At 34.1% G+C, this 12895-nt stretch overlaps 1 protein-coding gene across 5 annotated transcripts in view; it reads right to left on the bottom strand.

Moving 5' to 3' along the window:
- Positions 1–12895, bottom strand: part of PCDH7 (protocadherin 7) — a 391875-nt gene that overhangs the window by 195395 nt on the left and 183585 nt on the right. For 2 of the 5 annotated variants that reach the window (XM_045550486.1, XM_045550491.1), the window contains exon 2: positions 11980–12196. In XM_045550486.1, the coding sequence (XP_045406442.1) occupies positions 11980–12196 (217 nt within the window). The remainder of the gene's footprint in view (positions 1–11979; positions 12197–12895) is intronic. The other 3 variants (XM_045550489.1, XM_045550490.1, XM_045550488.1) reach the window with 2 other exon arrangements.

Here is a 12895-nt window from a genome sequence, read left to right as displayed (position 1 = left end):
CCTAGAGCTTGAACTAGAACCGGGGGCATCTGGTTCCGATCCTTTGCAAATGTACACAATACATTTAAAATTGCAACACAGCAGAATTATTAGATTTGAGAAGGACTGCTTAAAACTAAAAATTTGTGGAATAGAATCTTCTGTAAGGTATCCCAAAGGAAAGGAGAAACTTGATAATCTGAAATGACTCAAATACAATGGCTTTGGGTAGAGAAACTGAATTACTTAATCCTCAAAAAGTCATAGAGAAGGTGTTACAAAGAAGAAAATGTGCATGGGATGGTGAGTTTGGGAGAGGTAAAGGAAAAGATTATTAGGACACAGAAAATAATGAAAATATCTGAAACCCAAGAGTCAATTTGTGGCGGAGAACTCTAATTCTCCTTCAGAAATGAAATGACTGTCAGAGGAGCTCAGAATTCTCATTAAGGTAAAGAAGAGTAATAATGTATTATCTATGATATTTCCAAAAACTTGCAAAAATACTAGAATCTAAATAATGAAGTCAGAAGTTCTGTACTTTGTGCTCCAAAATAAAATGTGGTTACTTAAGGAGAACACACATGGAGACCTCTAAAGCCATGGACAAGTGCTAGAACTAATTTAATAGCTACTTGATCCTAGGGACATAGATAATACTCAGGCATGGGCTGCAACATGAGAAGCGTATAAAAAGCATATGGGCTTGATTTCACAAAAGAGGATAAAAACAGTCTGGGGCTGGAATAGGCAAGAATTAGATTTTAAATCTTCATTTTTCTGGGAGAAAGAGATGGACCAATGTTGTCCAGGAAACTAGAAATGCCTCTCAAAATTGAATTCTCAAAGAGCTAGTGAAGGCTAAATACAACTGATCACACTGAATACAGGGCGGAAAGATTAAGGAAAGAAAGTCTGATAAAATACGGTTCGGTGTGAACATGTTGCTTACAGTCACCTGTTCAAAGATGATGTGTGGTTAGCATTGCTTCGACCAAAGTGAAGGGAAAGAATAAGGACTGGACCCTAAAATTCAGTTTCCTCAAGTATTCATATAATTGTATATTGAGCTCCTTTTAGGTGAGAATTACCTGAAAATTATTGCCATTTAAATAATGATTTTTAAAATTACATATCAGTCTGGGAGACGTTTCTTATGGACACAGTTGTGAGTGTCATCTGCACAAAAGTAACAGCAGGTAACCACCAGGTAAACAACAAAATTGCTGGATAACTGGTAAATGATTAGATAGTGCAAAGACATCTTATAGAATGGACCAGAAGCAAGGAGAGAAAGGAAGTCTGGTAATGCAAGCATGCCTAATGCTAATATTGAGAACATCACTTATATATTTTAAGAAAGAATATGCAAAATCGTTAAGAGATGACCCTAACGAGAAGAAGAAACAAACAAAAACAGCAAGAACAAACATAAAGTTAGAGGCACAGGATTGTGATTAGTACCCAGTACTGAAAGAGGCACTCAATCTAGTGCATCAAAGCAATGCAGTTTTCAGGAGATGATCTCATTCAGGGTAGATTTGTTTCTGTAGGCATCATCAGTCCTCACTGAGTCTGGATTAAGAAACTTCTCTTCTGATTCCATCCTCACTAGACAACATTTGAAGAGGTACACTGATTTTCCTTGGATCTACTTAAAGAAAGGGTATTGCTTTGGAGAGGAGGCAGGGACTTCCTTATCTATTGAATGGACTATTCTCCTATTCTAAATTTAATAAACTGATATTCCAGTTTGACATCTGGATCTTACAATATTTTTGAGAATTGGTTACTATCCTTGGCTATGTACAATTCTGAGACACTGATAAAATTGTGTTTTCTGGATACAGAAAAAAATTTCCAAGTACCACCCAGAGGCCACTTGGCAATGGGCCAGATAGCATTCTTTTGGCACACACCACACTTACGTACACTCTACTCAGTGCTCCAGGACAATGGGGAGTGTGTATGCCAGGCCAGTAAATGGATATTACTAGAGATTTTTGATGAAACAAATAGATGTATGGGTAATTAAATGGGAATTTCAATTTTTTACTTGGAAATTATTATGTAGCAATTGGTTAGATTATCTTGGACTGGAAGTCAAGTTTTATAAATATGGCACTTATTCAAAATTCCTACTAACAATGAACACAAAGACAGGAGAATAAATTTATGTGGCCTTGATGGTTGTATTTCTTTAGGTAAAAACAACATCAAAAGTAACATCCTCCTGGAACGTCACTACTAGTGAGTCATTACACATAATATATTGGGAAGCATTTTGTCCGTTGGATGGTGTACCAGCTGTGGTAAGCATCCTTGACATGGCATTTCTGTGGTGCCAGGCACGTATAAAATAGACCGAAATGAGACAATCCTTTTAGTATACAATTTGAATTCATTTCTCATTCAAATTCCATTTTCATTATTTTCTGTTCTGAAACACATCTACTTGCATAGTATTAGCAGCAATTGATAGCACTAGTATAATATCAAGAATCTTAAAATCGCAAAATAAAATTTTTTGATGATGAGCAGGACAATGTTATCAATTATTAGATCTCACCACAAATGCAATTAGTCACATACTCTTTTAATTTCAAGTAAGTGAAATATCCAAATGATTGCATAGTATAAAATAAACTATAAAGTTCCAATTAAAAAAAATAATAATTATATCACTTAAGGTAAGGTAGCAAAAGCTATATTATGCAGAAATGTCAGACTTTATAGTACTTCCAGAAAATTTTATGAAAAAATTCCTTAAAAACAGGAGCATAAGGTGAGTGAGTAAAAATTCATTAAGATTGATACCAAAGGATACAACCTTGCTCCTTCCTCTGATAATAATGTCACAATGGACTTGGTGACCTGAAAAAGAAATTCTCAAGTATGTTCTTAAACTACATCTCCTGGTCTCAAATTTTCTGAGATGTCTCAATTCTATTAAATCTGTATCAGCAACATTGGGCCTTTATTTAGCACATATAATTAACTTCAACATTTTTTTTCCTTTTGGACAACTACGTGCAGAAATTATTCCAGAAGTATCATGCCATGGTGAACAAGGCACAGTTCCTGTCTTTAAGGAGCCAGCTTACAGTACAGAGTGGGAGAGGGAAAGTAAAAATACAAAGTACCTCCCACCTGAGCGTCCTAGTACTCTTCATTAATCCAGACCTGCATGATCTTGTGTGTCTACTTCTTCATCTTTATTCCTGCAACACTGGAAATTTGATAGCTATTACTTTCCTAATTCTAACTTCCCCCTTTAGCTTGTCATTTTGTTTGTTTATTTGTCTCTGCTTTTGTTTTTAACATACTCCTGCGTGACATTCACTAAAACTTGCTTCTCCATTATTCTCTTATATTTCAGCACTTTTTAAGATTCTATTTTAGATATCATCTCTTATTGGTGCCATAAATGTAAATGATCATCTACTCTATTCCCAAGATTTCATCATTAGTGTTATTCTAATGACGCTTAAAACTATGTTTCTTCTACTTATTCATACGCCTAAGTTTCAGATCTGTATTTCCGATACACTGTTAAATATCACCTGCATTTTTCAAAGACACCTTAAATCCATCATTTCTTAACCAGACTTATTCCCATAAGAATGTGCTGCTTTTTCCATTTTTCCCAGATTGGCAAATAGCACTGTTGTTCCTCACTCTCTCAGGTTAGTATCCTTGGTATCACTCACTATTCTCCATAACCTTATGCATATTACACTTATCAATCCCTACTTTCAAGGTGTGGCTGTGATTCTTCATATCCCCTACTCGTGTCCTGCTCTGGTTCTTAAAGCACTTACTTTCTCCACATATGCCTCCATGCCTTTACTTCTAACCCTCTAATCTATCCATGTCATTCTCCATCACGATATTTAAATGTTTAGAAAACACAGAGTCAATCTCATTCACATTGGGCTCTTCTTGGAAATTTTCATAGAGCAAATGCTCAAATGGTCATTGAATTTAACTCAATGGATTCTCATAATACTCTACATTCCCTGTTCATTGTATAAAATTTCAGCTGTAGCTGTTATGACCTTTTGCTACAAATGCTGGCTTGATGAAATGTGGCCTCACAAGGAATAGAAACAATGTACACAATTCAGCACAGGGCACTGCGGCTCAGAGGAATGCAACCTCAGAGAAGCACACCATTCTCAGAACATACACGGATTCCCTAATTACCTCATCAGTGTAGATGGTGGGCATTTCGGAGCAGAAACAAGATCAAAGATGGTATTTTTTAAAACAGGAATAAGTTAGAAGATTTTTAAATAGCTGGGCACTATTCTATTACCTGTTTATTTCCAATTTTCTATTACTCACTACAGATTTCATTTAAACATATAGTACTGAAAGTTAGTTTCCTTTGAGATTATTATATTTTAGCAGTTGAAACTCTATTTTAGAGGAGGCATTTAAATTTGCATGTGTTTCAAATATTTTTTCATTCTTGTAATAAACTTACAATAATATTTACTGGACAGTAATAAGATCAAATGCCAAAAAATCTACCTGCATCAGTAAGATGTTAAGTAAAATTTACTAAACATCTAAAACCAAAGCAATTTATATTTCAGAGAGAAAGGGAATGTGACGTAAATACCCATAAACTTAACTTGAATCTTGAAACAACAATTATAAAAGCAATTTGCAACCACAACCAAAGGAATGAATTTTTAAAAATAAATAAAACTAATGTCATCTAATCTTTTTTGAGTAATACAACTGGTCTTCTAAAAAGAAATTGGAATAACTTTGAAAGATTATTCACAGGCTTTTATTAACTTTGAAAGGCCTTATTTAAAACACACTCGTTTTTAGTTGCCCATGTTTATAAGGAGAGAAAAAGGAGAGACATGAAATTAATCTGTTTTTCTAGTATAGTTCAGGATTTAGCTTCTGCTGCCAATTTCATCAATGCTAAATTTTAGAGTTTTTGAACTAATTGTGTTCAGCACCAAGAAAAGGGAAGAAATAAAAGGAAAAAATAAAAACGAAGACTTAAAAAAGAGAAATAATAACTTGATTTAGAAAAATAAAACTTAAATAATCTGAATTTATTTGGCTGAACATGAAGCCTCCAGGCCAATTTTTTAATTGTTTTAAACTATATCAAAAAGGGATAGGTAAAGACAGAGGATATGAAGCAAATAACATTTCAAGGCCTTCTTCCAGGCCAAGGTTTTATTTATAAAATGTAAAACTTTCAGTAAATGCATTTATAATTGTTTCATCTGTACAATTTTCCTTTTCCTACTCTGTACCTCATAAAACTCTGAACTTCACTAATGAGCTTCCTACTTTTCACATTATACTTAATTTACTGCAATCAAATTTGTATCTCCCCAATGTAAGAACTTCCATATCAAAGGTAGAGATTCATTCTCATTTACTTAAATTTCCTCAAAAAGCCTTGGTCACATTTTATTTTCACTACATGTTTGTTGAATTAAAATGAATAATCACAGCTTTGACACTGTCTAATTTCTCCACAAAGCAAGAAACATCTATTGTTCTGCTTTAGTTACCACAAAAAACAAACAAACAAAAAAAAAAAAAAACCCTGCAATAGCAAAGGTAGCAAAGCAAAGTGTTTTACCCTAGAAGAAGAATATTGAGATGCAATGGTTCCTCAGTAAGTGGGCTAACCCCTGAGGGTAAGGTGCTAACTAACCTTTAACAGCCAAGTTCCTGGGGTCCTTTACCACATAGAAGCTGCTTAAGAGCATTGTATTTGTATTTCAGTAGCATCAAATTTTTTATGTATAAATCTGGGGAAAAAAAGTCACAGGAACATTTGAAATGTATACATTCTATGTGTGAAAAGAATTCAGGAAAGACTGAGAGAATGCCTTATCCAAAAAAGAAGCTAAAGAATCAAATGCATAATCAACAAGTGCTGAAATTCACACAAGCAAATGCTTTGGGAGTCTGGAGGCAACATACCAACCAATTGCTCCACAGTCACTCTGAGATTTGATGACAGCTCATTACCTCTCCAAATTTCATAAGGGTTCAGCAAAGTGATCTAGTTTTAAAGGACCAAATTAGAATAAAAAGGGTAATATGGCTACACAGTTTATACGTGTTAATTATTAACACTGAGATTAGAAAAAAAAAGGACTGAGAGTCCTGTAAGCATACTAAGCGGATGTTATTTTCAGCTCGTTTCCCTGTTAACATGAATATTTTGCAGCAATTCAAATGGAAATATACACCTGAAGAATAATGCATTCAGTTGGAACACTGAGTATAAAACGTGAAAGCCCCCCCAGAAGAGAGAAAAGAATGTAAAAAAGATAATAATGGCATCTCCCCACCTTGAATGATAAAGAGCATAAACAGTTGGGTTGAGTTGATGCCAAGAGATAGGAGACTTTCTTCCTCTCAGTTTAGGTCCTGCCTATGTTTGTATGTCACTAGCCCTGAGTTTTACCCCATGGTACCCCACACAACAAAAGAGAAACTAGCTGGAAAGTATTCAAGGTAAGAATATTAATTTTACTGGATGTTATCTTTGTGAGACTACACATTTTTTGAAGCTCTCATGATTAAGCCAATGTGCTATATGAAATCTACCTAAAGTTAATAGCGGTCACAATTATCATTGTTTATGAAATAATAGTAATAATACATTTTACTATCAATAAATATAGTGAAATTTTTAAACTTTATTATCTCATTTAGTTTCTCTCAATCCTATGATTTATAACTGAACAATTTGGGGCTAAGAGAGGTTAGAAAATTACATTCCTCCTGGGAGGTGAAACCAGGATTCAAATTCGCATGATTGGATATCAAAGCCTGTTTGTTAAACCACTAGATTCTACCCACAACATTGCCAATTCTCCTTTAGGACAATGCCTTCTTTAGATTCTTTTAGATTGTACTGCTCATTTTACTGAACAGCTGAAAGGCCACCGTAGCGCACATCTCGATTGGCTGAAATCCAGCTTAGAGACAGTCTCTGTAATCACTCTATCTAATCACTATGAAGAGAGAGAAGTGAGTAGCGTTCGCCGGACGTGGTGGCATGTGGAATTCTTGGGAATACTTGGGAGTAATAAAGCCATGTCACAGTTGGCTGGAAAAGGAAAAAATGCAGCCTCAGTCAGACACTGGCAATGAGGGTGACATGGAAACATGAAGAACCATAAAAGTGAATCCTTAGCAAGGTATGTTAGCCTCTTACTACAGGAAAAAAAAATATGTGGGGTATTTGTTTCTGAGGCATCAAACTTAGTCATTGACAAGTATGTGAGGATCTCTGGAAAGATGGAAGAGGCAGCCTTGTGACAGACCTCGTTCTAAATGGAAACAACACAAGCTGACACCAACCAGACAATAATGCCTGAGAGATGCCTGACTGAAAACTGCATAGATAGGAGAAAAGGCGGGGGGTCCTTTATCTCACCAAAGACATGCATTTAGCCTTCATTCTTATTACTCTTGGCCATATAAAAATGGTGGCTCAATTCTCAATGATATTTCAAATACGCTGTCATTTATTTCTAAAAGCAATGTGAAAAGTCCATGGTAGATACAAAATATGTTCATGGTTTACTGCACCATGTTTAAACCATAAGAACAAGACACTCTAAACTCTCTATAAAGCATATAAAGTAAAGAGATAAAGGACAGAGAGTGAATAAATAAAACAAGTGAGACTACCTCATATAAGTGTGAAAAAGAAAGTTTGGAAGAAGGAAGCTCAAAAATATTAGTGTATAAAAGTCAAATTATTTTTTTAAAGATTTCAGAAAATCAAGAGGCATAAAATTAATTAGGGATTTAGGGTGGTCAAATTTCTAGCCTCATTTATCCTTTTAAAACCTGTCTTATAGATTATCTGCTTTTTTCCTATTTTGATTTATTTCTATGGTATCTTAGTTATAAAAATTTACCTAGAGGAAAAATACGTACTGTTCAGTATCTTTTTTTATTCCCAATCTGACCAAAGTTTACGTTATTAAGCAAGAAAGTAAATGTACTTATTCTATCATGAGCTGTCTTAATTATGACTAAGGTTTTCCAGGGGCATTACACTCAGGGAGATCAGTTCTACAAATGGCTCTCGCATAGTATGATCTGAGGGAGGCTCCAGAACTGTCTCCCACATTGGTCTGCTCTGGGGCCAACCTTTCCCCCACCTACCCAGAAATCACACCATCCAACTCAGTCTACACTTATGACTTACGGAATAAATGCATTATCTGCTATTAGAATATACACATTATGCGATTGAGAGGAAGGCCCTAGAATCACTACTACCCCGTTCACATTCACATGTATTGTCAAATTCAGCCACTGCCTCACTAAGACACAGAGTTCTCTTTTCTACTCTGTAGAGCAGACACAGGAGTAAACGGGCCTATCCAATGCTGATGGCAAAATCGGGATGAGAAGCCAAGTGGGGTGCTTTCTGCATGGGAGCTTCTTAAACACTGCTTATGACAGAGCTGTACTTAGCAAAGGCAACCTGGCTTTGCAAAGATGAGTCAGAGGGGGCTTCAAAAAGAGTAAGTAGATCGTGGCATGAAAGTAGGGGCCAAGATAAATACTTGACAACAGACCTAAACAAGCTATTACGTACCACTTCAAGACAAAGTCTGAAGACTATTCAATAACTGAGATAAGGACAAGCTCTTGCGTAGTCAGTGCTTGCCCTTAATGTGGTGGTGCTTTTAAGTCAAACATTTGTTTTTACTTGAATTATCAATTAATTGTAATCGGTTTTAATTATTTTAACATTTTCATCATCAAATATTTTATGGTTACCAACTTCCCACCATGAACTTCATATTAAATATTTTATTCCACTAAATTTGTTTTAATGAAATAACCAATTACCTCAATCCTTGATAAGATGGATACCAAAGGATCAGCATGAAAAAATCATGATGTTGATTAAAGGTGAAGAAATATATATTAGCAATCTTTGTCATAAATAAATATATAATTCATAAGGTTTTCTTAAAATATTTTTTAAATGGCATAATCTCCATTATTACTTTGTAGAGACCTAAGGCATATAAGTTCTGCATATTTGCAACTTGAAAACAGTGGATCTCTTTCTACATTACTGGATTCCAGTTGCAAGAAATTCTGTTTATTCTTATGGTGTATTCTTTTCCTTAGCTAATAAGAGAATAAAACCTATTTCTCCATTTGGCAGTAATGTGGGTTAGAATATAGAGTAAAGCTTGTTAAAAATGGAATTAATCCCCAGGCCCTTTTAATGAAATTTTGTTTATTATGCTAAAGTACAAAAGACAGGCAAAGCTTTTATAAAACAGAAGTGTGTTTTAGGGCCTATTCATTTAAATGTGCTTGTTTCAGTTATTTCCTTGCCACAGCATCTGTGACAACTTATTTTTGTCATTGGCTGTCCTCACTTATTCCTGGTTTGCATCATGATATTGAAATCTTTTATTTCACTGGAAATTATCTTCTACAACTTTAAAATTAAAGTTAACCCAGAGCAATTAGTTATAACTGCATTGTTTCACATAGGTTAAAATTCAGGGAAAATGTTTGAGGTAATAATAATTAGGAATTAACACAGCATCCAAAATGGTATTTTCATGGAAAATCCAAATGAAAATCCAATACAAATCCTGATTAAAACTTAACCAAGCAAAACACTGCAGATTACCTGGATTCCAATTAAATGTGACAAATGAATACTGGACAGGTTTCAATTCCAATTCTATTTATGTCAGAATGATCCATTAATATTGAAGATGAAATTACCAGAATTCAAGCAATACAATTGCATTTTATGGCTAGATGAATAGTCTGAAAACTTAGACCCAATAAAACTCTTACTCAAATGTCAACTGCTGCATTTAGATCACCCAGAGTGAGTCACATTACCTATAGATCAGGGCTAACATCATCACAGCTTGCAAATGACAAACAGTTACATAAACTCTGAACTTCAAGTGTCAGTCACATATAAAAATAAGGGAAAATCAGCTACATTATTATGGCCCTTACTGTTGATAGTACTGAAAACTTGGTTATAAAAAAGATCTAAAAACCTTCTTTTAGAAATATTTCAAAGTAAACTTTCTATTCTATGAACAAGCTCACCTGTTAAGTTTTCCATGACATGTATGCTTCCTAAAAAGTAACCAATATGTATGTGTTTGTCATATATAATCATGTCTTAATTATTCATCCATCATTTCTTTCTTATTTTAAAGATGTCAAATCCCCATAAACTTACAAAACAGAAAATAACATTAAAATGTGATTCTAATGCCAGTGGTACAAAGTCTTTTCTGTTAATAAAGCTGACATTGAAACAATAGAGACTTAGTATACACTATGCTGTTTACAGTAAGAATAAGCACTTTCTAAAACACGAATAAAAGTATACGTTATCATCAGAAGGCAATTTTAGATGTAGTAATATCCCTAAGTTAAATTAATCTTGTCTACCTAGGTATGTATTTATAAAGTATATATAAATACATATATATGTATTTTTAATTTAACTTTTATTTTTGTCCAAAGAATTTTAAACATACCTGCCTTAAATATGTATTTATCAACATTGCAATTCATACCAAAGTTTTATACTCATTTAAAAAGTTACTGAAGAAAGGTGATTCTTTAAAAGCACATCAGACTCCCATCCACATAAGCACACACCACCATACACACAGATAAGCATGCCTTCATAGCCATGTGGCAAAATGCCGTTTTAACTCTGGATAATGAATCAAAAGGGACATCGGTCATCAGACTCTGAGATCATACCTTCTCACTCAATAACAATGTGGATAATTATTTAGCATGATTTAACTTAGCAATACTTTCACTTGGGGTCATTCATGATATATATATATTACTCTCAAATGTTGGATTTTAATATTCATAGATAAACTTCCAGAAGAAAATCAGTCTTTCTCCTGCATTAATATGCTCTACTTGCTTATCACCCTGAAGAAACTGGTATAAAATAAAAAGTTAGACTGTCTTATTTCACTTAGGGGTTGAGATGGTGGAAGGCAAATCCGTTTTGAGTTTTCACTGGAGATAAAATGTGTGTGATTCCCCTTCCTTTCTCTCTGTACAGCCACATCTCTTTTTAAATTTGAAAGAATAATGAAGTTAGGAAGAATTTTACCATTCCATTATTTGACATAAACCCATTCCTTAGGTATTTACTTATGCCTTGAAATCCAGAATACAAATCAGCGAATCATCTTAGGGAACATAATAAACAAATGTGAAAAATTTTACCAGTGCTATTTTCAATCCAAATTTGTAACTTAAAGGAAAATATATAGAATGCCAATTGTTGTAATTATGAGAATTGCCTCACAACAGGATAAGAATATGAAGTATTATGATTTGTTTTCTTTCCTTCCTTTCATGTAAAAAGGAAAAAAACCTGATATATAAATGAGAGGGGAATTCAAATTCTATTTACAGTATACCGTGAAGAACAAGATAGTACTGTTCTCCTTTGACTCTACTTCAGTGATCACTCAAAAGGAGAGGTCTGAAAATACTTTTCTAAATATCTAGGAAAAGAAAAAGTGGAGCAAGATTTGTTTATTGTCATTTCCTTTCACTAAGACTGTATAATTGTAATTGAAGAAATAGTTGCATGACAAAAATGAATAGACGAAAATAATCAGACAAGACCTTTCTCAGTTGCTATTGTTTAGGAATTGTGCACTTATTTAGTTTTTCTTCATAACGGGCCCTACTCTGATTTATTTATGAATGCGTTTATTTCTGACAGGCTGTTTTTAAATGATGGTGCGATTTGGGTGAATTTTATCTATATAGTTATGTCCCTTTATTTGGCATTTCTGTATTTTAGCAAATATTTTTTATTTAGGATAAAATAAGTTTTAATGTCAGCTATTTTAGTTTGATTTTAGACTGACCTTCATGAGTCTACTTATTACGGCTCACTAGCGTGATTATGTGTGTGGATGTTGTGTTTGCCCCTACCATTTTCCATATGCTCTGCCTCACCAACACTGCCATCCGGCGTGGTCCTTTCATAGTTGTCCTCTGGGAGTGGAAGGGCACCCAGTCTTGGCCCTGATGAACTCTTACTGCTTGGTGTTTCTGACTCCTCCAGCCCGCTGTCATAGCAACTCTGCAGTGACCCCTGATGTGGGTCCTGAGGCTGACTCACAACAGAAAACGTCACTCTACGAAATGGCTGTAAAAGAAAAGATTCTGAATGTCACTAAGATACAAGATTGTAAAAGATCTTATTAAAAAATACATAAGTTACATACATTAAGGTCTACTGACAATGAGTTCAATACAAAATTGTTCGATATGCTGAAATTTATTTGGTTAACTCTATATTATCTATGGTAATGCCTACAGCTTAGATTTTATATGAAAAAACTTAAAATTCCCTTTCAGAGAGATAAAAAAAATGCAATTTCACTAAAACATACATTTAAATACGATATGTTAGTAGCACATATTCAACCTTTTCCTATTCTGTAGTCTTCACTTCAGATATGCTTGTCACAAATAAACTCTATAAAAACAAGGGTGAGTGATTTGTGAAGGCGATAAATATTGAGCTAATCCACTGTCAGAAGGCTCCATTTTTAAATGCTTTGTCCATATGATACAGTGCTTTAAGATCAAATGTGTTGGCAGTTGACTTAAACTATTAAAAATACATCTGACAAATAGGAATTTAGATGCAGTGCTAGGAAATTGAAATATATTATTACTTCATTCCTATAAAAATATTACCTACTGACTTGAAATTGTAAGGATCCTATTGAAATAATAGATAAAACTTCCCTTAATCAATGAGCAGAAAATAAACTATAAAGTTTAATGGCATGTGCTATTACTATTTGTAGTTCACTCCCCAAAAAGTAAAATGACAGAC

The sequence above is a fragment of the Lemur catta genome, chromosome 4 (assembly GCF_020740605.2).
Source record: "Lemur catta isolate mLemCat1 chromosome 4, mLemCat1.pri, whole genome shotgun sequence".
Lineage (NCBI taxonomy): Eukaryota > Metazoa > Chordata > Mammalia > Primates > Lemuridae > Lemur > Lemur catta.
The sequence above is the reverse complement of the archived record's forward strand: the minus strand, read 5'-3'. Positions and strand labels throughout refer to the sequence as shown.